General features: G+C 34.8%; 1 protein-coding gene and 1 non-coding gene across 11 annotated transcripts in view; both read left to right on the top strand.

The window, feature by feature from the left end:
- The window catches only part of CFAP20DC (CFAP20 domain containing), a 263,072-nt gene that overhangs the window by 148,207 nt on the left and 89,109 nt on the right, over positions 1–25,756 (top strand). For 3 of the 10 annotated variants that reach the window (XM_037799274.1, XM_037799291.1, XM_037799299.1), the window contains 6 exons: positions 2,130–2,294; positions 15,645–15,781; positions 16,467–16,629; positions 17,711–17,827; positions 18,978–19,100; positions 21,520–21,854. In XM_037799274.1, the coding sequence (XP_037655202.1) occupies positions 2,130–2,294; positions 15,645–15,781; positions 16,467–16,629; positions 17,711–17,827; positions 18,978–19,100; positions 21,520–21,854 (1,040 nt within the window). Of the gene's footprint in view, positions 1–2,129; positions 2,295–15,644; positions 15,782–16,466; positions 16,630–17,660; positions 17,828–18,571; positions 18,792–18,942; positions 19,101–21,519; positions 21,855–25,756 lie in introns of those variants that run through there. The other 7 variants (XR_005210972.1, XR_005210973.1, XM_037799280.1 and 4 more) reach the window with 7 other exon arrangements.
- On the top strand, positions 15,236–15,398 carry LOC119510591. Its single transcript, XR_005211975.1, has one exon. It is a non-coding gene; the product is annotated as a U1 spliceosomal RNA (small nuclear RNA).

The raw sequence follows: 25,756 nt of genomic DNA, 5'->3' as shown, positions 1-25,756 counted from the left end.
AACATCTTAGTTTATCAATATTGGCATTGATGTGGAAATTATCTTTTTCTACCTCAGAGGAGTTTGAAATGATATGTTAAATATATATCTGGAGTTGGTTTAATTGTTTTTCCAAATGTTTTCTGTTTGATAGAATTGATTTACTTAATTACTTTATATTGATTTTTTAAATGTCATTGACAAATATGAAATGGACAGACAAAGAGCACCTGAAAACTAAAATTTGTAAATCTAGTACATTTTCAATGACTAGAGCATCAGGACTCTTGGAAACCATTACATTGCTGATGAGTATCTAAGTTTTTAGTTAAATGATTCATTTTATTTTTCAAGATTAGGAAATTAAGATCTAATTAGGAAACGGCTGTAGTTTGGGTACATATAAACCTCTTCCAGCATCATTTGGCTTTATAACCTTGGTGTGAGTTTCTACTTACCTAGGGATTGTTTCTCCCCTGCTCATTCACTATTGATTTGTTTTTCCTGCAAATATTTATTGAGCGCCTGCTGTATACCAAGCACTGTTTGGTGCTTTGCAGATACAGCCATGAACAAAGCAAAATTCCTGTCCTGTCAAAAGGATATAAGGAGCAGGGTGCAGGTAAGAGGAGGGGGCAGACCGTTAACAAGTAAACATATCCTATACATAATAATGTTATACATAGTGTAATATACAATAACATAACAATCATTATTATAACACACATGGGAGAGTAGTATCTTATTATTTGTAATAAAATATATTAAGTGCTGTCTTAAGGATATTTTTTGAGGGCTGATTGGTAGAATTTTTCTTACTACTCCCACACACATGTATACCCAAAAATTCTTTCCCACTATATTTTTAAAATGGCAACCTTAATTATAAAAACTAAACAAATATAGAAATTATTATGAAGAAGAAAATTAAAACTATGTTTAACCTAAGCACTTAAAGTTCTTTTACATTTTGATATATTTCCTTCAAGTCTTTTTTGCCACTCACATGATATTTAGTTTTTCTATAGTTGAGATAGAATTCTTATATCTTTTATTTCCATTTAACTTCTTAACTTGAAGCTTTTCCATATCACTAAGACACCTTCATAAATACTATTTCTTGTGCCTCTGTACCATCCTATCCCATGAAACACTATCATGTGTTTAACCCTCCTAGAATGCTTGGAATTTAAGTCATTTATTTTTCAGAAATTATAAATACCTATTTACATAAATCTTTGAATTTCTGATTACTTTTTTCCCTAGAATAGATGCATAAAGTTGAATTACTGAGTAAAATGGCATGGACATTTTTAAGACTCTTGATACATATAGTAAAATTGCTTTCTGGAATACCAGGACCAATTATCATTCCCACTTGCTACGAATGACAAGGGTTAATATCTTTACTATAAAGGAAGTAATACAAATAAATAAGTAAAAACATTCTATTAGTAAAATGAGTTAAGATCATGAACAGAAAATTTACTAACAAGAAAATGTAAATTACCATATAAATAAATATGAACAATATCAAATTTCAGTAGAAATACAAATTATAATAATAATGAAACTTTTAAAAATGAGAGTATTCAAAATTAAGATGTTAACATTAGGGGGAGCTGGGCAAAGGATATATAGGAATTCTTGGTACTATTTTTGTAAGTTTTCTGTTAGTCTAAAATTGTTTCAAAATAAAAAGTTAAAAAATTAATTACTTATCTAATAGCTCTGGATGCTTAGGTTATTCAATAATATCATTGTATTTACTGATCAAATATAGATAAGCAGAATTATTCCCAGAAATCTTAATTGGAGCATACCTAATAGATCTTCTCTGAAGTCACAACTCTATTATTGAAAAGTGATTATAAAATATTTGCAATGAATGTTATCATTTCGTGTACACTCTGAACCCTCTCCATATGTTATATATATTATATAATTTAATCCTTTCTACAAACCTGGGAAGTAAGCAGTAAAATTATCATGCTCATTTTACGGATAGGAAAACCGAGGCTGAAAGGTTGAATAACTTGCCCAAGGTCATACTCTAAAGTATTTTACTTTAATTGGTTTCATTAAAAGTATATGTCCATTTAACAGAAATGGCTTACTTTTTGGGAATGAATGTTTTTTTTTATTTCCAGCTGTATATGGTGTTTCCTTTCCAGGAGATGAACCTACCGACATTATTCCGCGAAGCTGCCAACTAACCACAGATGTTCCACAAGTCACACAGCTGCTAAATATGACTAAACTCCGCCAAACTGAAATAAAATTTGGAGGTTATCCTCTAAATTCAGCAGAATCAGGTATGCATTTGGACACCTGGATTATAAGCATATTTGTTTGTAAGACCAAAAAAGAAAAAAAAAGAAAAGAAAAGGAAAATATGACCTTGCAATGATGCTTTATAGCTTGAGGTAAAATATTAAGTCACTTAAGAAACATCAGCCCACGTCAGTGATACATCATTATTATTTTAAATTTCTCTTTAGCAACTAAGGTATTTTCTGAATTTTTACATGATGAATCAAAACTTCCACTATTATTCCTCTCAATGTCCTGCCTACTTCCAGCCTCTGCTAATTATACCTCCTAAACATCTCTCCAATCTGTCTCCTCCTCCTCCTATTGATGCTGTTTATTCTCCTCTTTCAATCACTCTTTTTTTCTCTTTTTTATACAATACTTTTTAATATGTCTGTGTCCCCCAGTTCAGTGGATTCTTCCAAAGAGGACGCTGTACCTCATTCTTCTATATTGCTGGAACCCTTCACAGGGCTTGACATATAAATGGCCCCTGGGCTGCAAACTCAGATAACTGCTAAGGCCAGGCTGATAGCATAAATGAATAAGTGGGCTGGATGCAAAAATATTTAACACACAGAAACATTTTCTACTTCAACCATGGGCCTTATGGGGGTGGGGGTGGGAGGGTAGAGGTGTTAGGGCAGTGCTTCAGAGAAACAGCGCTCAACTGTTAACAATAATAACTTCAGCAACTACACAGATGGTACAATAAATGCCATTTAGCCCTCCAGCCCCAGGGAGGGAGCTGTAGGGAGTAGTGAGACTACAGCAAATAAGGTATCCCTTATACAGCAAATAAGGTATACAGCAAATAAGGTATCCAGCAAATAAGGTATCCCTTCTCCTTAGAAGTATACAGCAAATAAGGTATCCCTTCTCCTTAGAAGGGATAACTGCACTTCAGTTCTTGCCAAGTGTTGCCTTGCAAGAATGCCCAACCCACTCTCACTAGATCATCTAGTTTTTCAAGAGGAGCTGAGTATCTGAATCCATATGTTAAATCTCCCAACTTTAAAATAATGCTTTAAAAAATTGTTAAAAACGCTCTGTGGGCCAAACAAAACATGCAAAGGCTGTCAAGTTTTCTTTCTCTGTAATACACTTAAAACTGTTGATCAAATGACTGAATAGTACTTACACGTTGAGAAACCTAAAATTATCTAGATAAGTGGTTCTTAACCCCCTATGCATTAGAATCACTTGGAATTCTTTAAAATCACCTAATCTCAAACCATTCCTGATGTCTGTGCTCCACCCACAGAGATTATTGTTTAATAGCCTGGGTTACTGTTTTAAAACTCCCCTAGTGTTGCTGATGTGCTATCATGGTTGAAAACCATTGAATCACTTGTCCCATAAAGGTCATGTGGTTCAGATCACACTCATCAACACTGAAGTTATTCACAGGAAGGTAAATTGACGGTTATAATAGATCTTTTAAGGAGGAAGAAGTAGATTTTGAAAGTATAGGATTAATGAATGTATAAGATTTGAATGAAGGGAGCACAGTTGGGGCAGAAGATTGAGCAAAGACAAGGCGACGGCAAAATGCATGGATGAATTTCCTGAGGGTTTAATAAGGGGAGTGGCCTAAGTAGGCAGAAGTGGCTGTGTTAGAAGAGTATGATAAGAGTATGCCTCATGTGCCTAAAGTAAAGGTACGATAACTTTTTTTTAGGAAGTTGAATTTGGAAGTCGTATGAGACTAGAGGTAAAGGAGGACAGCTAAGATGTCTCTGAAGCAACCTAGGTATAAAATGGCAAGGGCTTGGACTGGCGGTAGCTGTGAAAGTGGAAAGTAATGACCCTGAGAGAAACTATAGGGGAAAAATTGGCAGGACAGTTGATTATCAGATAATAGGTGGGGAAGGGAGAGTGGTCAGAGTGAGACAGTTCAAAGTAGAAAGAGGAGAATAGAGATGACCATGATAAAAATGAAAGAGCTGCAAAAATGAACTCAGTTTTACTGTCTATATCTCACGCTCATTCATTCTTGGTGTATTTCCTATATGTCAATCTTCATTAATATAACAGATCCTAAGTTGTATATTCCTAGAAAACTGGTTCCTACTTTATAACGTTTTCAGTCTAACTTCTGGCAGAGGACTATGTGTAAATAGATACTATATTTTTTAACCCTTTATTATGAAATTTCCAAACTTAAAGTAGAGTATTATAACGAATCCCCATGTTTCCACCACCCTGCTTCCCTGTTTACCAACTTAGGCAGGACTTTTTGATAGCAAGGAGGGCACACATAGTAAGAATGTGTATATTTGTTATATAGACTACATTTAGACACAGAGAGAGAATATATGTAAGCCATTTCATTAAAGAAACTTCACAAAATATACAAAAGAATGAAAAAAATCTTACTACCAGACAGCCTCTGTGAATCTCAGGTCACCATTCAATCTTAATGGAAGATTCACCACAGAATGAAATGAATAAGGACGTTTTTGATAACCAAACACGATATCTGTATCTAATATGCTGTGATAGCTTTCAGTGACAGAAATGACTAAGCTGTAAAGCATATCAGATAACTTCGTGCAATTGTAAATGCTCTTTGTTTCTTTTCTTTAGCTTGATATTTTAAGAATTAATTATATCTTTAAATGAAAATGCAAGTCTATATCCGGATATTTTAAATGTCCTTTTTTAAAGCTCAAGAACACTTATATGTGACATTAAAAGGGAATTTGAATAAATATTAATTGCATCATTAATTCAATATTATAATTAAACAGAAACTTTCCCTAGACCATATTTGATCCCAACTTGTAGAGAAGGATATTAGAATACATTTTGAAAATTCCATGCATGGGCTCTCAATGCATAATAATAGTCAACTTGAGTCATATATACCAAAAATTAATAGTCACCATCTAATAGCATACTTCTTCTACCCTGTGAATCCCCATTATATCTTATTCATTTGTAACCATAGGGTTTATGATTGTTCCTCTTAAGTAAATCTTTTTGCATCTATGGCAGCAAAGATTACATGAACATACATTACACATTGTGGTTCTCCTCTACAAATACTTTTCAATTGCTGATTCTGGCATTGAAAAAAATTGCTGATTTGTGGGCTTTGAACTTAGAAAACAATATAATAATTATTATTGTTCTCTTTGTAAGATATTTTATTTGAAAGGTATAGCTAATGAATAATGTCCCACAACATTTTTTAATCATGGAAAAAACAGGAGATATTTCTTGATCTGAACTATTTGTTTTTGTACCTTTCTAAAAAATAGACTCCCCATGATGAGATTTGAATTGCAGGAGAAAATTACCATGCTCTTATAATTGATTGTACAATACTCATGTAAATTGTGATATTTTATTATAAATGTACATATTGAGAGATCCCAATGAAGTTGACTATAGAAAGAAGTAGCTGTTTCCTGTGGATACTTTCTAGCATTTTCACCCAAGCAAAAATGAAAACCTTGAAACCTATAATTTTTTGGAGTGGATTTTGTTGAATGTCATTTCATTTGATCAGGAGCAAGTTTGTGCCAAATGCATTTAATGAAATTAAGAAGAAATTGTGTTTCCAAAAAGCCATAATATGTGCAACATTCACTGTTCACTTTGTCAATTCCCAAAACACATTAGCTAATGACTGTTAGTCTGCAGAGGACTGTGGGATCTGATTATCTTATTTTCATTAATGGTGCCCCAGTTTAATTGAACCAGAGAATTGGGTCTGGTTATTGAAGTTGAGCATTCAGCTACTAATGACAAGATGCAGTGGTCCGCTAAGCACAAATCAAAACTAGTAATTTACTTAAAAATTAGAAGGCAGTTTTCCCAAGTGTTCTCCTTTCCACAGCAGCAGTCTTATTAGATTTTTGCTCCTTTTTGAATAAGAAGAGACTCACATCCCTAGCTCTTAGCATGGTTGCAAATGGTAAATTAATGTATCTATCAAAAACCATGAAATAATCATCTCTAATGGTCTTTCTCATTGGTGAGATTCTCATTAGAATTTACTCTTTGGGTTTCACATTATGAAAGGAAGATTCAAAATCAAGCAACAAAATCTACTATAAAGTAGACTCTAAAAGAAAAAGGAGTTAGATTCTGATTTCAGAAAAAAATAAGACATTCTGTAATTTCTTCCTTTCTAAAGTCAGACTTTTGTTTAGCCTTGTCTTAGGATTGTTGTTTAAAAGGATGCCACGATGTTAAATTCCAATATCTAATGATAATTCAAAATAAATTCAGTCATGTCTTACATTTGAATTATATATCCTCTTTCCCAGTCTTCAGTAAAAATTAGGTATAACTGGTTATATTCTTTCAACAAACTTTTCATTGTGAAAAAGGTTTAGACTGATATTGATCAATGTCTGTGAAGTCTGTTAGACAAAGATTTCACAAACCATTTATGGAGTGAATTTTAATTTTTCTATGAAATTTCTGCCAAATAATTGAAATACTTAGGAATAAAACTTTGATAATGAAAAACAAAATATTAAATATGAAAAATGTATTTAAACAGTTTGATAATTGTTATTTTTGCAGTATTGGTTTATACCAACTATTACATTTCTCCCTTAAATATTTATTTCAGCATTGTTTGTGATAACAGAAACCTGGAGGCAAACTACATGTGGGTAGTAGGGAATTGGTTAAATATCCACAAAATGAGCTCTTACACAGCTATAGAAGTAATAAGGCTGATCTCCCTGTGATGGTCTGGAAAATATTAAATGACTGATTTTTGTTTATGGTGGAATAGGGACATATATATGATTATCTATAGTATAACAGTATGAATTCTGAAATATTTTAACCAAACTGTAAATTCTCACATTTTCACTAGTGGTGAATATGGGGCTAGAATCAGCAACTAACTCCAGTAATCTCTAAGACACTCCTGTCACATCACCCTGTTTTTATTCTCGTCACAGCATTTATCACTACCTGATATTTTCTTGTTTACTTAATTGTTTGCTTATTACTCTCTCCCCCACTGGAATGTGAGTTCAGAACTGCATTACTGTAGTAACCCTAGGATACAAAACAATGCTTACTTACCAGGAGCTCAAAAAATATTTGTTGAGTGTTTGAATGAATGAATGAAACACTAGCCACAAAATGTGAGCAGAAAAGTATTTTAAGCAACAAATCATAATCATTATCATAGCTGTCTTTTAGGGAATGTTTTCTGTGTTCCAAGCACTAAACCCTGTACAGAATTTATCCCATTTAATCCTTCTCCCACACCCTTTTATGTAGATAGCATTTTAATCCCTATTTTCTAGAAGAGGAAATGGAGGTTCCCAGAGATAAAGTAACCTGTGAGTGGTTAGAGCTGGGATGTGAAACCCAGGCAGTTTGGTTTAGAACCACTGACTCCCATTAAGCAATTTCTCACTACTACTTTCGAGGATTATCTTCAAGGGGAGTCTCCTCACTTTATAAGAAACTGGGCCCTATTTCCAAGCCCAAATCAAAAGATGAAAATTATCTGCCAGGGCTTATAAATAAGCTGTCCTCTTTACTCAAAATGGAAAATTTTCTTGAGATAATAAAATTGTTTCCCTAATAAAAGTTTTCTTTTCTCAATAAGAGTAAAGAACAAAAACTAGACTAATTCTAACTTTTTAATAAATTGAAGAGTTTGTGAAGAAAAGTAATATCCTGTGATTTATTACTTTTTATCTTGTTGACTCTAACTTAACACACAGATGGTGTTTATACACTAAGGTCCTACCCCAGTGCAAGGAGAAAGAGTCTTTCTAATTTTAGTTTTTAGTATTATTTTACTGCCTTTCAAAAATGTCTTAAACTTTTTATAATGAGATAAGACTAAGTACTGGGTTTAATTACTTGCAAAAGTTAAAGACTGAATTTAATCGCCCAGAGCCTTTCCTGCTTTAGTCATTTACCTGTCTGCTTTTCTTTTCATTGTGCTCCCAGGGTTTACAGACAGACTATCCTCCTACAGGTCTAAAAAAAAGTTTTTAATTAAAATATATTGCATAGGGCATGCACTTCTAAATTAGCCACAGCAAACACACATACACACACACACACATACACACACACACACACCTGCCTCCCCCAACATATGACATGTACCTGCTTGTCATATATTTGCTACCTGCCTGGTGTTGAAGCCACTTCAGTTTGCCACACCTGCTTTCTTCCCTCTGAAAAAGGATATTATAGTATTATGTTGTTTACATGATTCCTTATAAACCCTGTTAATTCTCATGACATACATCGAATTAGCATATTCAGAAGTTCTGGTACTTACCCATACGGTCATTAATAGACCCTTTTTCCTACAGGAAAACAAAAGCTTTTTGTTTAGATGGCTTCAAAAAAATTGCACAGAAAACAGTGGAAATGGGAAGAGTCCTCAGTGATGCCCTCCCACCCCACAGAGGGCAGTTCATATGTGAAAAGAAGGCACTAAGAGAACTTAGACTCTTGGGCTTGGAGCTCCTGCTCTCAGCATGGCATTCTAAACATTGTGGGTTCTGTTTCTTCATCGGTGGAGATGGGATAATAATACGATACAGAGCGACTAGAAATTGCCTAGAGATCATACATGCATCACGATATCCTTCATCCCTCAGGTCTCTAGTAGAATGTCACTTCCTTAACCCCAAAGACTAAACACCAATCCTTCGGTTAGACACACTTATAACCCTTTGAACTTTTCCTTCATAACTCTTATCACAGTTGTATTCATATAGTTATTTGTCTGACTGCTTGCTTTAATATCTCTCTCCCCCATAAAACTGTGAGCTCCTTGAAGGAGGTGACTGTCCACTTTTCTCCCTGCCTTCCTTATCGCCTAGAGGAGTGCCTGCCCAGGCTCAGTGCCTAGTCTCTGTATGAAAGAATGAGTGAGAGAAGGAAAAAATGGCTGTGAACAAATTTTGTAAATTGTTAAATGTCATTCAAGATGGACATTTGTCAAATGTTAAATGTTAAATATCAATGACATTTACTAAGCATTTACTCCCTACTAGGCACAGTATTAAGCATGTCACACACGTTGTTTCATATGATCTAAGAAAATGCCACACTTAAGTACTATTATTATCCTGATTTTATGAGTAAAGAGAGAAGGCGTACCAACGTTAAGTACTTTGGCTGAAATGATATTGCTATACCAGATCAGTTGTTTTTTGTATTTTTGACATGCTTTCTAACAACACACATATAATAAAATTAAAATTAATCCAATTCAAAGTCTGAATTCTGGTACCAAGCTTAATTCTGATATGATTGTTAGAGATAAGTCTTGAGCATGACCCCTTGGCGATTAGAGTTGAAAATTCAGCAGGTTTTCTGATTAAGCTTTGAAAACCCTGCAAACTTAAATGACTATAATAATTAGAACATTGTGTCTTGAGACAAAAATGAATGTTTATTTTTCTAAAAGACAATTTGAGAGTAAACCCTAAGGTTTACACTCTAACTACAAAGTCATCTTACCCCTTAGTAAAATAGCAGAATAATTAATGGTAACATCTCTGACCTACACCAAATTCATTTTCCACAAACTCAAGAAAATGAAATGACTAGAGCATGACTTTAATCTAATCTTGATTTTTAACCTTATATTATGCATATTGATATCAGTTCTTAAAAGAGCTCCTTTTAGAATTCAAAAGGCATGCATTTCTGCTTGTAGTTTTCTTTTATTAAGATTTTTCTCATTATAGAAACTTTGTCCCTTCTACTTTTCATTTTAGAAACCAAAGGTCTAAATTACTTTAACTTTTGAATTTTAATTAGGACCCTATTATAGTAGATACATAGCATAATATGTGGTTGTAGGGATAATTAGTGACAGTTAATATGATTATAAACAGAATTATTAAAGTGAAATAGACTTTCAGAATTGGTGTATGTTAATTGTAACTAACAAGTTTAAAGAGGTCTGTTAATTAAAGAGATGCTAAATAGAGGAATATTGGTATATATTGCTTTGTGGAAAAAAAGTATACTAAAATGTGTAAAATTTTTAAAATAGATTTAAATTTAAATACATTGTGTTACATGACTTTTTAAAGAAATTCCTGTAGTGGATTCTTTTATAAAATACAGAATAACATCTAATTTTCTGTGGTTTTTAACTTATAGGCATACAAGGTTTAGGTGTATCTTTAATAGTCACTGAGTGTTTACTGCTAAACAAGGAAATGCTCTAAGCAATTCAGTGTATTTAGGAGTTTAAATTTCATTAATAACTGTGAACTAGTTAACAAGTTCTCATTTTATTGAAATTATAGCTTGAACAATAAAAATCAGGATGATTTTTAAAACACTCCCTGGGATTTACAGAACAATCATCATGCATAAAATACAGGATTCCCATATACTACCTGTTCCAGTTTGCTAATGCTGCCATTATGCAAAATGGATTGGCTTTTATAAAGGGGATTTATTTGGTTACAAATTTACAGTTCCAAGGCCATAAAAGTGTCCAAACTAAGGCATCAACAAGAGGTACCTTCACTGAAGAATGGCCAATGGCATCTGGAACACCTCTGTCAGTTGGGAAGGCACGTGGCTGGTGTCTGCTGGTCCCAGCTTGTGTTTCAAAATGGCTTTCTCCAAAATATCTCTCTCACCTGCTCTTGGGGCATTTTGTCCTTTCTTAGCTTCTCCAGAGCAAACTCTGGGCTAGCATCTCAAAAGCATCAGCAAGCGTCTCTCAACATAAGCATGAGCAGCGTCTGGGCCTGGAGCTCCCTTAAGTAGTCCAGTGAACTAATAAAAACCTATCCTGAATGGGCGGGGTCAAATTTCCATGGAAACATTCAATCAAGAAGTATCACCTACAGTTGGATGAATCACCTCTGCATAGAAACAACCTAATCCAAATATCCCACAAGATTATAGAAACAACCTTATCCAAATATCCCACAAGATTGGATTAAAACATGGCTTTTGGGGGGGCATAATATATCCACACCGGCATACCGCCCTATTATTGTTACTGCTTTGCATTGATGTCATACATTTGTTGTGCTTGATGAAAGTACATTTTTATAATCATACAATTAATTATTGTCCATGGTTTAACTTAGGGTTCACTCTTCATGTTTAATCTTAGATATTGTGATGGGTAATTTCATTTGTCAGCTTGGTAGGCTATGGTGTCCAGTTGTTTGGTCAAGCAAGCACTGGCCTGATTGTTAATGTGTATTTCATGGATTTAAATAATTAGTCAGTTGATTGCATCTATGGCTGATTATATCTACAATCAACAAAGGAGATTGCTTTCAGCAATGAGAGAAGTCTCCTAATCTAGTCAGTTGAAGCCTTATAGTGGGAACTGAGGATTTCCGTACCCAGAAAGAATTTCTGTCTCCGCTCCAGACAGCCAGCTTCTCCTGGGGAATTCATTGTCACCTTGTTCAGAATTCCCAACTTGCAGCCTGCCATACAGGATTCAGTATTGCCAATCTCCATGGTTGCGTGACCCTATTCCTCTAATAAATCTTTTCATATTTATGTATGTCTAGCCCACTGGTTCTATTTTTCTGGACAACCCTGACTAATACAGATTTTATCCACAATTTTGTTGAGATTTATCCATTGTCTACCATGTGCTAGACTGGGCTCAGCAGATGGGTATAGATACAGTACCGAATTAAATGGTCTTTCTACTCAAAAGAACTTAAATAGAGTGGAGGAAGCCTGCACATAGATAAAGGCTATGAAAAATCGTGATGAAAATTGTCTCTGTAAGGTGTTTCAACAGAAAGATATGCCAATAGCTGAAAGATTTCCAGGATTGGAAGGAAAACAAACTTCTATGCTGGTACTTAGTTCCCATCCAGCCCCATGTCACATTCCATACTGCCCTTCAGTACCCTCATTAGCTCTTTCTTTCTGAGAAAATACACATTTGAGAACAAAATCAGTAGTCTAAGATTTGTTCTACTTAGTCAGGAAAGGTACAAATGATAAGTTTATAATAGATTTCTCCAATTAGCCTGGAATTTGAATGTCCCTTCTTCCTGTTATCCATCCTGAAAGACTAACAGTGCTTTGTTGACTACAAATGGATACTTATAAATGACAGGAAAAAAACACAGAACACATAGCCAAGTCTATTTGGTAACACTACGCAATTTCAAACGTTATTTGAATCATTGTCTGATTGTGGTCCCATTACACTGCTGCTATTGAGTGCTTCACCATTCATGTAAATATCAGAGTTTTGGTCATTGTTGACCTTTTTCATCCCTCCCCCCTACACCCCCCAAGCTTCCTGGTAGTTGCTCAGTCCTGTCTAGTCTTCCTCCTCAGTTCACACATAAAACCCCCAGGTGGATATTCCTTAAAATGAAATTCTAATCATAGTTAGAAATATTTGAATCATTTAATACAGCTCTCCTTTTGACTCATTCTATTTAATGATCCATTCGTTTCACTCAGCAAGGATCTGTTACCTGCTTAGTGTGTCAGGCACTGGGAAAAGTACTGGCAATTCAGGGGTGACAAAAGCAAGCCACTGAGTTTATATCTACTGAAAGACATTAATCAAAGAATCCCATGGACACATATAAAACTGCGATTTTGACAAGTTCTTTGAGGGGAAGGTGATGGAAGTGTCTATATTGTGGGAATTTACCCTAGTCAGGGAGGTCGGAGAAGACTCATGAGCAGAGACCTAAAGACTGAGACAGAAAGGAAGAGCCTTCTAGACATGGAAAACAGCATGTACCAGTGGTCTGGCAGGCAGGAAGACTTAAGATAGCCAGTCTGTTGAGGGATCAGAAAATAGGGAGATGGGAAATGAACTGAGGCCTGAACCTGACAGTTTTTTCAGGCCATGTTAAGGGCTTTCCTCTTAATCCCAAGAGTAGCAGGGAAGCCATTATAGAGTTTTAAGTGAAAGAAAGAGAACAACTTAATCAGATTTAGGTTTGTATGATACCTCTGTGGCTGCATTTTGGAGAAGAGATAGGACAGGGAGCCAGAGTGGATGTAGTAAATCACTTGGAAGTCTATGTAGTCATCCAGGAGAAGGATGATGTTCCCTTGGATTGCAGTGCTGTTGGGGCAGATGGAGAGAAGTAGACATGGATTGGACATGGAGGGCATGGTGAGGGAGGTATCAAAACTGAAACATAGGTTCTGACTTTTAAAATTAGATAAATTATTGTGCCATTCATTAGCCCAGGTTCTCTGCTTGGCAGTGTTGACTTTGAGGTATCTTTGAGACATCCAAGAGATCTAGTTAAGAAGGTTATTGGATACAAAGACCAGAGCTCAGAGGAGAGGACTAGGCTAAAAATATAAATTAGGGAGTTATCTAATGTTTGCTTCTGCTTTACAGTATTCAGAATAGCTATCCAGACCTCTGCTTGAAAATGACAGAAAATTTACCTCCTCAATAACCAGAGAAGCTTTAATTATAGAAATATGTCCTTGTGTTGGGCTAAAACCTTCTTGCATGTGATTCTACTCCTTAGTTTGGTCTGCCCATTGGACAAACGATATCTCCCTTCTACCTAATAGGGCTTCAGGAATTTGAAGAAAACTGGCATAGTATATGCCCTCACCACTTCACCATCTACCTCAGGTCTTCTGTCTAGCAAAAATTCTTTCAGTCAAATTCAGTAATCTAGCCCCTGCTCATCTCTTCAGTTTCATGTATTACAAATGCAGAAACAGACAGAAAAACACTCACGCATCCACTCACACATACACACATTACTTCCATTCATACCTAAATATTAGGAGTTTCCTGAGCATGGTATTTTTTTTTGAAACCTGTGTGCCTTTTCTCATGCCATTGCCTAAGCAGTAATTTTTAATTCCACTACATATACAAAAATTACAGCTCCACAGCAGAGCCAGTGAGACCAATTTTTTCATGGAGTGAGTCAGGTAGCTAATAGTTTAAGAGAAACTAGACAAATATGGACTTACTCATAAGATTCAAGTTGGTCCTGTCTTGCAAGTGGCACACAGCAGGTTTTCTAGCAGTGAGCAGTGTTTTGAGTTAAGGGTCATTCCCATCACCTGCTGTGTTAGTTGGGGAAGACAAATTGCAGTAACAAATAGCCTCACAGTCCATGTACAATAAGGAGTTCCTTAGACAGTCTTCTGTGCAGTCATTCAGAAACTGAGGACTTCTTTCATCCAGAGGCTCCCCAGAGGGCCTTAAAGTCCTTAACAGAATCTGGTTTGGGAAATGAGAAAAGAGAGGGTGAGGGGATTATGCAGGAGGTTTAGGGGCCAGGAAATGGTTTTTTACTCCTCTATTTTCTACTTCTCACATCCACTAGCCAGCGCTCAGTCACCTGACTCATATGACTGTAAGGGAGGCTAGGAAATGTAATTGAGCAGTGGGCCCCAAAGGAAAAGGCAGCCAAGTTTGGTGAGCACACCTGTCTTATCCTAGAGGTGATACCAGTAGGGCTCTCTTTCTCCTCCAAACCTTCTTTGATTCCATTACCTACCAAATTTAGAATAGGCTCTGGGCATTGTAAGGCTCTCCTGTATGATCCTAGTCTGTCTTTCCACCCAAGCTGTACTCCCCGAGGGTGCCCTGCCTTTCCCTCTTCCACGCTTTTACTCGGACACTTTCTTCTGCCTAGGGCACCTCACTTTCTCCTTCTTGAAATCTTATCAGTCGTTCAAGGTGCATTCAAAAGGTCACTTATTCTTCATTCCCACTGGTCTGCCTTATGTTATAGTTACTGGTTTACTTATCTTATCGCCTCACTCCAGACTTCCTGAGTACATTTTGTATCACTGACAATACTTATTGAATTGAGTTAAATAGTTACATTCAAATTATTTCTTTAAAGAGAATATAAGATGTATATTTTCTTTTTTAGTAACTTTTTTTAAGGAAAACATTTGTGGCAGTTGTTCTCAAATGATAGTGAGTATAAGAGTCACTTAGGGGGAACTCATTAAAAGTATAGATTTCATACTTACTTGGCAGGGGAGATTCCATAGTCATGAAGGTGGTTTTCCCAGGGCGGGGCTTATTTGGTTACAGTCCCATGTACTGATCCTTGTGGATTCCCCAAATGTAGGAAACTCAATTGCATAATTTATGTCGAGGAGGACTGCATTCACCTTTTCCCCTAAAGGAGAAAGAAAGAAAAGAAACAAAAAATAAATTTTTAATTATAGATTTCTGCCCTCACCCTAAAATTCTAATTCAATAAAGCTAATACATCTGATGTAGGGCTCCAGTATCTGCATTTTTAATAAGTGCCCAGGGGTGACTCAGGTCTTATGACTCCTGGACTGTACTTTTAGAAATATTACAACAATAGTGTTTGTCATTGCACCCATTAATGGACTATTATTACCTTCCTCTAACAAAACAGATCAGTTCATTAACAGAGGAACAGGTAGTTTTCGGACCAGTAAAAGTCAAGATGTTTGTCATATCGCCTTTGGATCCAAAGTTCTTGGACCACCTCCACTCTCTGGCAGAAGGAATAACATGAGGATGTCCATGGAGGTAGGAGCAAGATTTGAAGAGCTTATCTAAGCATGAGTGGCATGGTGAAGGAATATTTTTTTCTCAGTGTGGGAGAAAAAAAGAGAGAGAGACATGCCAGGGCTTGAATAGATTTGGAATAGAAAGTCTGGATTCTAAAGGACCTCAAAACTGTTTCCTTTTCATCATGACAGCATAATCAACATTTTAGAGTATTCTTTTCATTAATATGTTCACAAAACTTATAGGCAAATATATTTGAGCACATTCTGCTTTCTCCTTTAAAAAGGAGCTGGATCATCACCAGGCACCTTACAATGAACAGATTCTCAAATGTTATGTTTTTTATTTTTAATTTTCTCTGAGTTTCTGACATACAAGCAGTGATTTTTAATTCAACTCCTACCTACCAAAGATGAAGCATAGCAAATAAGCACATTTTAATTTATGTGTCTAGGATTCTTGCATGTCTTCTATTTTATTTCACATTATTTTCTCTTTCTGTTTCATTCTAATTTTCTACCATAATTTCCTCTCCATCACTTTTTAGCCTCCTTATTTCCTCTGGGTTTTTTGTGAGTTGTTTTGTTTTGTTTTGTTGCCTTGCTTTATTTGTCCAAAGATTACTTTTCCTGCATATATTCTACGAAAAATAAGTGCAATTCCTATATTTTAAAATGTACAGGTTAATTCCTTTTCCTTATAGACAATAAGATCCATTGGGTCCAAAAATAACAGATCATGCCAGCAGTCTACCATAGAGAAGTGTGTCAGCAGTGCAGAAATGTCAGCCTTACTGATATCCAAGTCTGAGGAGCAAGGAGATAAAGAAAATATGCACCAAATAAAGCAGACCATACCTATTCATGGTAAGAAAGAATAATGCATAAAGATTGATAGCTAGTGGAAAGAGTGAGAGATGTTAAGGTAAATGAGAAGTTATATTCGTGACTGTATCTTAAGTCCAGAGAATAATCAGTTAATAATGAAAAGAATGCTGGATATTGAATATGATTCAAATTCTTATGTATGTTTTATCTTCTGGAACCTATCATTCTATTTACTCTCAGTTATTTCAAATTGCTATAGTACCCTGTGTTTTTCCTTTATGATGACTGGTGAGGAAATGAAATAGCATTCGATTGTCACTATATTTTGGAAATTCCACATGCATTTTAAGTTTTCTTAACTTAATTTTACTTTTTAGGTAATATCTTCCATTTGTAAAGTGCTCTTTGATTATTTTCTCTCATTTGGTACTCAAAACAACCGATTACCGTTAGTAATGGTATTCCCCTGTGAGCTTCAGTTCCCTCATTCATAAAATGGGGGATACCAGTACTACTGGCACTAGTTCTAGGAATAAATAACAGTTGCCTGAAAAGGTCATTGTGAAGATTCAGTGAGAAAACATGGCATTGTGTCAAACAATTAAACATTCAATAACTATCAGCTACTATTACTATTATTATTATAGAATTAAATTATATTTAAGAATTTTTCTCCAGGTTTGATCTCAGTTCTCTGGGGTTTTTTAGAAACTACTCTCTAAACTCATGTTGAATTGTATTTAGCTGTACTTCCTCTTTGAAAGGAAGATGTGATTTTCCTGTATTGGCTGTCAACTTAATTTTTATATTTTTTTAGTAGAGCAGGTTGCCTGATTAACATTAATCAAATTACTTGTAGCTCTCTGTAAGATTATATTACATGAATAAAATATATCAGCAATTTAAAAACCTGATACAACCCTAATATCAGAATAAGAATAAACACCTATTTCCTTTGAAGGAGTAAGTTGTGTTTTTCATACTGCCTAATGTTGTTATGTCAAAATGATACATGAATATTCTTGTCATGGCTATAGTTATTATTCACCAAGTTTTTTCAAACCATATAGTACTTTCTGTTTTGGTTTTTTCGTTGTTCTTTGATATGAAAATGTACCAGCCAATCTACATATTATGCATCCACATCCCCCCCAAGAACCATCAACAGATAAGAATAATAACAGAAGAAGAGTACGGTTAAAAAGCACCAGCAGAGAAAGGACAGAGATACGCAGCGGTATGGCACTAATTCAATACTATCTTGTATCTGTATATTATTCAGGGCAATGGAATCTCTCTCTGCAGGTTGTAAATTTCAAAGGATTATGAACCAATTCATTTAAAATACAAATGTCTGTTCTACAGGGATTGTGGAAATCAAATTTTCTGCAAAAGAATTGCTCTGGAGCCCTAACAGATTTGCCAGATTAAATAGACAGTACCATAGAAATAAAGGACTTCCTATTTTTACTCTCAGAGGCTGAATAAGCTTAAATTATTGTTTTAAAAATGGCCCAAATGTGATAGAGGAAGTTCCTGCCTGCAGACTTTACTAAAATTGAACTTGGCCATTATAATTTTTCATATTTCATTTATGTCTCTTCTTTTGGACCCCTTTCCAGATTGTTTTTTGAATTCACTGTCTCTCCTTTTCAACTCCTTGCCATCTTATTATAATGTAGGTTAAAATTTAAATTCTTTGCAACCAGTAAAGCATTAGACAAATATAGGTGACTATTATAGTTATTCCTTTAAATATTGAATTTGAGGCTTGTATATACACATATTATACACACATTAATCTATCCTGAATCAAGCCCAAAGTACATATGTACACATCTGTTAGTATACTTTCTCAAAAATGCAGGGTCCTTGGCTAGGCTGTAATTCAGCTTGCTGGGTTTCAAGCAAGCTGACTTTGTATAAAATAGTCGATAGAAAAATTAATTCTGCAATAATACCTGCATCCATTTTCTTATAGGTGCTGAAGAAAAGAGCTTGGTTTGAAGGGGTCATAGCTTAGCCAAGAATTGTAATTTAAAGAAAACACACTGCGTTTTATTTGGAGCCAAAGGAAGAAATATAAGACCCTTTAAAGATTATGGGTTTTGGAATTCCTTTTATCATGTTATAAAACTTAAATTTAAAATGTCTCCATGCAAATATCAAAGAATTACAAGATGAACCTCTACAAAAATACAGTTGAGTTCATCTTAAAACATTTTACTAAAAAAAAACAATCGTATGTAATCTGTATTATTACTTCTAATTTGCTTTTAAATAATCAAATAGAAAAGCATACCAAATTAATTCCATTCTTCAAACATTAATAATTTTTATACCTATCAAAAGAAGTAATAGAGTGAAAGATATTTATTCCAATCAAGGCAGCTCTTCCGAAAATAACAGGAATGGCGATAAAGCAACAACTGTCCTCACCAGTGAATGCCAACAAAGAGCAGAGGTGTTGAACCCCAGCACTCCACGACCCCAGTCTCTTGAGCAAGCAGGTTGGTGGTGTTATCGTAACCATATTTGTTACTAATTAATGAAATATAAATATGTGAAAAGTTGTGATTCAGTCATTTGCTAGAATTTCTAATTTTCTATAAATCTCCTTTTAACCTCAACTTTGTGTCAAACTTTAATGAATGAAAGAGTATTTTAATTTTCAGGTGTTTGTGCACCACTTGTCCTGTTCAGAATGAAATTTTAAAACTTTGACTTTTCACTTGACATTTCTGCCATCCCTAAAGATTATCTATTGTTGCATTTCCCCAATCCACTTTCTAATGGAGATGGTTGGAGTATAGAACACTGAGCTCATCAACATATCTTCCCTAACAGGTGTGTGGTACTTTTACAAAGGCAAATTGTTTCTGAGCTAGGGAAAAAGGAAAATAAATGAAAATTGTTTGTGGTTTGTCAGTCTTATTTATGCAATGTTGAAGCCTTCATTAAAACGTTAGGTGTAATTAGTGTCTCTAGCATAAATCTGACTGGAGAAAAACTAATTAGATGTTTAGGTGATCATTCTTGCATTTATCTTGTTTGCTGCAATATTGTGATTACACAGTAATTTACATATTTTCCTAAGTAAACACACCGAATTATTCATTACAATTGATATGGAAATACTTGAGGTAAACTAGAAAATTCCCGAAAAAGCTTGTGGTAGTGAGATAATTAGAGTTAGTTTTGGTGTAAAACACTCCTTTTACTTTGATTTTTGGCAGTTAATAATATGTTTGCAATAAGTCTTAACAAGTTGTTTAATTGCATAATAAGAGTCCCAGTATCTTTTCCTCCGGTTCTTCATGTATCCATATACCTAATGCAACACATTGTTTTTGTGGACTTTTTAGCATCTACAGATCACCTACTGTTTTACTGAGTATCTACTATGTTCCTTTTGGGTGCAAAGAGTTTGGATTTGTTCATTTCACTGGCCCATAGCTGCATGACTCCGGATCAGGTGGTCAAATGAAGCAGATTCCGCCTGCCATTGACCCTGTACTACAGACTCTGTCCCTGAAAATGTGACACCCTTGTCCCCAAGAAATATATATTTATTGCCCTTTTTATAACCAAGTTTTGTTATATACTAGTAGCCTAAGGTAGGTGAAGAAACAGAGGAATACAATTGTGAAAAACTTTTATTTATGCCATCGTTTTGTTTATTAAAGGTCTTTTGTAACTTTTGCTTTTGTAGTATAGGCTTTAGAGTTTCAAGTTAGCAAATCTTACATCTCTGTTGGTTACTTTTTTTTGTGATGATAAATATAATAGTATTCAAGAGTCACACTAAACTGAGTAGACTTTTCAAGTAATGATAGATCCACAGAAATATTTGTTAACCTTACTGATGAATTCTGCTGGGTGAAAAAAACCTTTATGCTTAATTTTAGGAGAATATGTTTTGACATGAAAATCTTTGGGCATAACATTGTTTACTTTAAAAATACTGTATACTACTTGTGGTAGATTGAATCACGTCCCCTACAAAGATATGTTCAAGTCCTAAATTAGGTCCTATGGGTGTGAACCATCTGTAAATGGGATCTTTGATGATATTAAGGCCAAAATAAATAAGGGTGGGTCTTAATCCAACACAACCAAAGACTTTTAAGCAGAGGAGATTGGACACAGGTGTAGTAGAAAGCCAGGGGAGAAGACAGAAAGAGAGAGGTCATCATTTGACGGAGGAGATTGGAGAGTTAGGGATTGCCAGCAAGCCACCACCAGAATGCTATAGACTTCTGAGAAAACATGATCCTCTCAACACCTTGATTCTGGAGTTGTAGCCTCCAAATTGTGAACCAATAAATTCCTGTTGTTTAAGAGAACCAGTATGTGGTACTTTAGTATAGGGGCCATAGCAAACTAAGACAATACTACTGAAATTGATTTTTAGCAAAACTTTCAAAACAGTAGTAGAATGGAGAGAAAAGGGCTGTCAGGCTCTTCATGATTTCCTCTCCTGCATGAACTGTAATCCAAACAATTCCCCTGGTATTTTTATTTAAAAATGCTTGTTAGTACTCTGAACCCCTGCAGTTAAAAGAAGATATTAGTAACTCAAACCTTTTTAAATTTGTAAGATTTTTCTCCTCTGGAATGTCAAATTAATGAGGCTGTGCTATAAAGAACTTGCTGCAAGACAGGTGATAATTATTTCAGACTTATAAATTTCCAGGCCAGTGTTTCAGCTCAGATGGGGAGGAAGTGCAAATGAGTTGCAGGTAGGTATAGGCACTGAAGTGTGGGTTAAATGTTTAGCAAGTTACAAGATGGTAGATAAATTGCTTTCTGTGGCTTTTGCATTATTTGATAAATCTCTATTTAAGCAACAAGAAATTTTAACCTAAGTTGCTGTCAACACTCTTATGGAATGGTTCTCTGATTTTTGTCATCTTTTTAAAATGTCAGATGAGTGGATATTTCCTGAAAATTATGATCACATTCCCCATTTGGCGTCCAGCAGACAGTCTCTACTTCTGGATGATGATTCCTGCAACACTTCGCACCTCTGGCCAGAAGCCAGCAAGGAAAGTGAGCAGAACCAACAAGCAGAGGAAACCCAGATTGTTCCAAAGGACATTTTCACTTTTTCATCAAGACCACGATCAGCACCTCATGGAAAGACTCAGAATATGTCCCCAGAGGAGTGCCCATTTATTTTGGATCTAAAAGAGGATAACAGTGGGACAAGGAGAGGCACCCAATTGGAGGATGATTTATATGGCGGTGACAGCAGCGAAGAGGTAAACTGCTTTATGAGTGAAGTAGTTTTAAAGCATAGTTGTTCCATTAGCTCCAATAAGCACTAAAACCACTTGAAATGAAGGAAGGGAGATCAGCTGCTATTTATAAAAATGTGGCAGATTGCATTGTCAGTCAACAGTTGCATCAGGTTGTTATGGTAACTCTAAATTGCTGCCTTTTTTTATTTACAATAGCTAATTTCATTTTTAATTATGGAAACCAGCTCTGGTTTTTTGTTGTCGTTAATTTTAATCTTTGCCTCACAGAATGGGAAACAATGTGAAGTTTAGTTGTATGATAGCAAGACCAATAAAACCTTGAGAACATATTGTTCTCGATCTCTGGGGAAATTGTGTTGCAGTTGCTTAAAACATTCTGAATTGACAGATTTCTGGCTTTCTTACTCCCCTGCCATCTTTTCACCTTAGACCTATTAGGACTCATTATTTTCCATATGGTCCCAGAATTTCAAGAGTTATGCCAATTAAAGTTTAGGTAATGAATCATAGATTAGTGTTAGAACTTGTCATATAGGAGGTTGTCTGTTTTGGAATTATTTAGAACACAAATATGTCTTATAAATTAAATTCATAAAAATGTTTTTTTAATCTTATTAAAGACTGAACTAATATAGATCTAAAACATTTTCTTAAAACCTAATACATTATGGTAACTCTTTTTCCCCATTTGAAATAATTTGCGTATGAAATTTCTTTAGCTTTATTCTTTAATGATTGGCATTCATATTTTCTAGGAAAAAAAATAATTATTTTAAAAGAGCAGACTACATTGATGTTATAGCTTAATAAAATTTAACAAATCATTTCTGCATAGAAAGTATAGAAGTAATTTTAAAAACTGTTTTTAGGTATGCTTTACAAAACTTTTTTTAAAATTACCAAAACAGATCAAGAATTCCCCTTTGGACAGTAGGAAGTAGAGTCCAACAGCTAAAGTCCCTAGCTCCTACCTTCAAAGCTAGTTGAGAATATGGTATGATTGTTCAGGCAGTATCTGTGATTTTATATCTTTTAATGAGCTTCTTCAGCAAGGTACATGGAGGATCCTTTTTTTCACAATAACTTTGCTTCGTATCAAACATAAATCCACTACAGACCGCTTTATAAATAAATAGTACATTTGATGCCACCATTTTAAATGTTGTTGTTGGGCATTTTTGTACCTCTTACCCTTAATAACATTACGCTATAAAACCTGTAAGATGGACATTTGTCTTCAGCACCTTTAAGTGTCTCCCTCTTTCAGCAGCCCCATACCAGGGGACTCAGTTGTCATTCCTTCCACAAAATAAACTCGCTAATATGATAAATTCATTCATACAATTTGATTAATGGCATAGGCCCATCCCCTTCCCACATGCACAGCACCATCTTTCTCACCTAACCCAAAAGAATTAATCTAATGGTGGAAATTTCGTGGCAGGTGAGAAATAGCTCTCTGGAAAATCTGTAGGGGAATTATCATGGAGAAACTGCCCTTTAAATAACACCACATGAGGAACTTACCTATTCCACCTATGCAAAGGATAAGTGGAGCTTCATAGGAAAATGAAGAATACCGTATTTAAATATTTTAATTTGTTATCACTTTGGATGCTTTCTGTTGCTAATAGATACTATATGTCTGACATCCTTGAATGTTTGTTATGCAAACAAGTTACTTATCACCCAACTACATGAAATTGAAAACGAATTTATCATGGTAATGCATGTTAAGCCCTCACTGGCTTAGCATATGGTCACCCCTTTAGAATGACCATTGGCAATATGGCTAGAGTCTATGATGGGGCCTTCTCTTTGCTAACACCTGCTTTGACCCACCTCTAGTTGGCAGCTAAAAATGGCAGGCAGAGAAGAGCAGAAGCCTTGCAATAGTATGCAGGCTTCGGGGTTTGCTGTTGGAGAGACTAAGAAGATACAAATCAAGATACAAAAATATGACCAACAAAAAGGTCATGCTATCTTTAAACAAGTTCTAGGATTTGTAATGATACCTTAATTACCAAATTGTTTTTCATTTCTTTTTTTCTTTTTGGTTGTTTTTTTCCTGTTTATTTCCCTTTTACTAATTGTTTAAGTCAATGGGAAATTGAATTACATCTTTAAAATATTTACTACACATAGTTTTTGAAAAAAAAATTGATCTAATTAATTGTGGCATCCCTACTAGTACTTGCATTATTTTAGTATGTTGTAGCCTTAGAGTAACATAATTAAGAAAAGTGTAATGTTATGGTATAACAATGGTGGATGAATGCGTAATAATTGCACCACATATCTTAATAGGCTTGAAGTTTATAACTGGTAATTAAGAGACTTTATTTGATGTTAGACCACTGAGTATTTTTAAACAGAAATTAGACATACTAAATAGCACATAAAGTAAGCAAAATCAAGTAATTTTACTATGATTTTTAAAAGCACACATATAGCAGTAAAGACTAATTAAAATAAGCTTTCAGTGATACATTGTCTTTGTAATTTAAGTTGCTAATAATTTGCATTTGAGATCTCCATTAGTGTGAGAACCTCAAAATTATGAATATTTTTACATGTGCTCTTATCTTAGTCCTTGCTTTCCTTATATTTTATTCCCCAGGTAGCCAATGTATACTAATTTTTCTGGTACTCAATTAATCATGAAGTTGTACTTGTTACTTGAAAAGCACACAACAGAAATATGTCCTGTAGTGAGTTAGAAAATTAAGACTACTACGTAAGACAAATTATCTTAGGAAAACTGTTAAAACGGAGTGCCTTTCCCATTACTGCAGTGTCTGAAAGGGGAAAAAAAGCATGTTAGTGTTTTCATTTTGATTTTGTACTTTGTGCCATTATTCCCAATATAGCTTCTAACACATACACCTGGTTTGCAACTTGAAATAGTTAGCTTTATAGTAATATTTTATCACTGCCCCAATTTAATTTTTCATCTAGAAATACTGTCATTTTTTCCCCCAAAACTCTGGCTGTGTATCACATACTGAAGTGAATATTTGCAAGGGCAGGTAATTTGTCTTGTATAACAGTCCAAATTGGAACATTTGAGCCAAAAAAAAAAAGTTATCCATATTTGGAACTGAATTATGTGGACTATAGTGTTCAAATTAGCAAGGAAGCTTACAGTTCTCTCCATCTCTTTCTGTGGAGGCCTACAAAGGACAAATTTATGAACAACAGATTAAAAGAACCATTTCAGTCTTCCCTCTGAGCTTTCCCAGTTTTGTTGCTTTCAAAGTATTCGGCATTCAGGAATATAATATATTTAATGTATAATTAATACAAATAAATTTAATATATTTTTCTGATACCATAAATTTCTGGATTACTCTATAAATCACTCACCTCTACATTCTTGACTAATGATTTTGAATTGCTTTCTCACAAACAGTACTCACAATAAAAAGGATATTTACTTCATGTGAGGCTGCTTATATTCTGTGTAGCCTTTAAACCTTTGTCAGGTTATGTGTTGGAAAAAAATGGAAGGACTCTATTTTGAATATATTGTCTTGCGTTTTTACTCCTCTATATTATGAATTACAATATAGCGTACTCTATAACCTATCAGGCAAATTTAATATTTATTCTGTGTGAGTAATCCTTTTAGACTTTTGTCATCTACATGCCTTTGTTATTATCTACTGAAGCTCTATTCTTCTCTGAAAAAAATCACAGGCTCCTTGGTTCCTGTGACTTGGCTTTGCATTGTTATACAGTGTTATCATTTAAAAGAGCATGAAGTCTAACCTGCAGAAAAATATGTTTTCATCTTGAGACAATAATTAGTGTCTCATCCTTTTCCCCAGATATTCACATGATGATGTTTGCCTATCCCATATAGTCCCTGTACTTTGTCCTATGATTTATCTGTGATGCAT

The sequence above is a fragment of the Choloepus didactylus genome, chromosome 1 (genome assembly GCF_015220235.1).
Source record: "Choloepus didactylus isolate mChoDid1 chromosome 1, mChoDid1.pri, whole genome shotgun sequence".
Taxonomy (NCBI): domain Eukaryota; kingdom Metazoa; phylum Chordata; class Mammalia; order Pilosa; family Megalonychidae; genus Choloepus; species Choloepus didactylus.
Note: the sequence above shows the minus strand (reverse complement) of the source record. Positions and strands in the feature narration are given on the sequence as shown.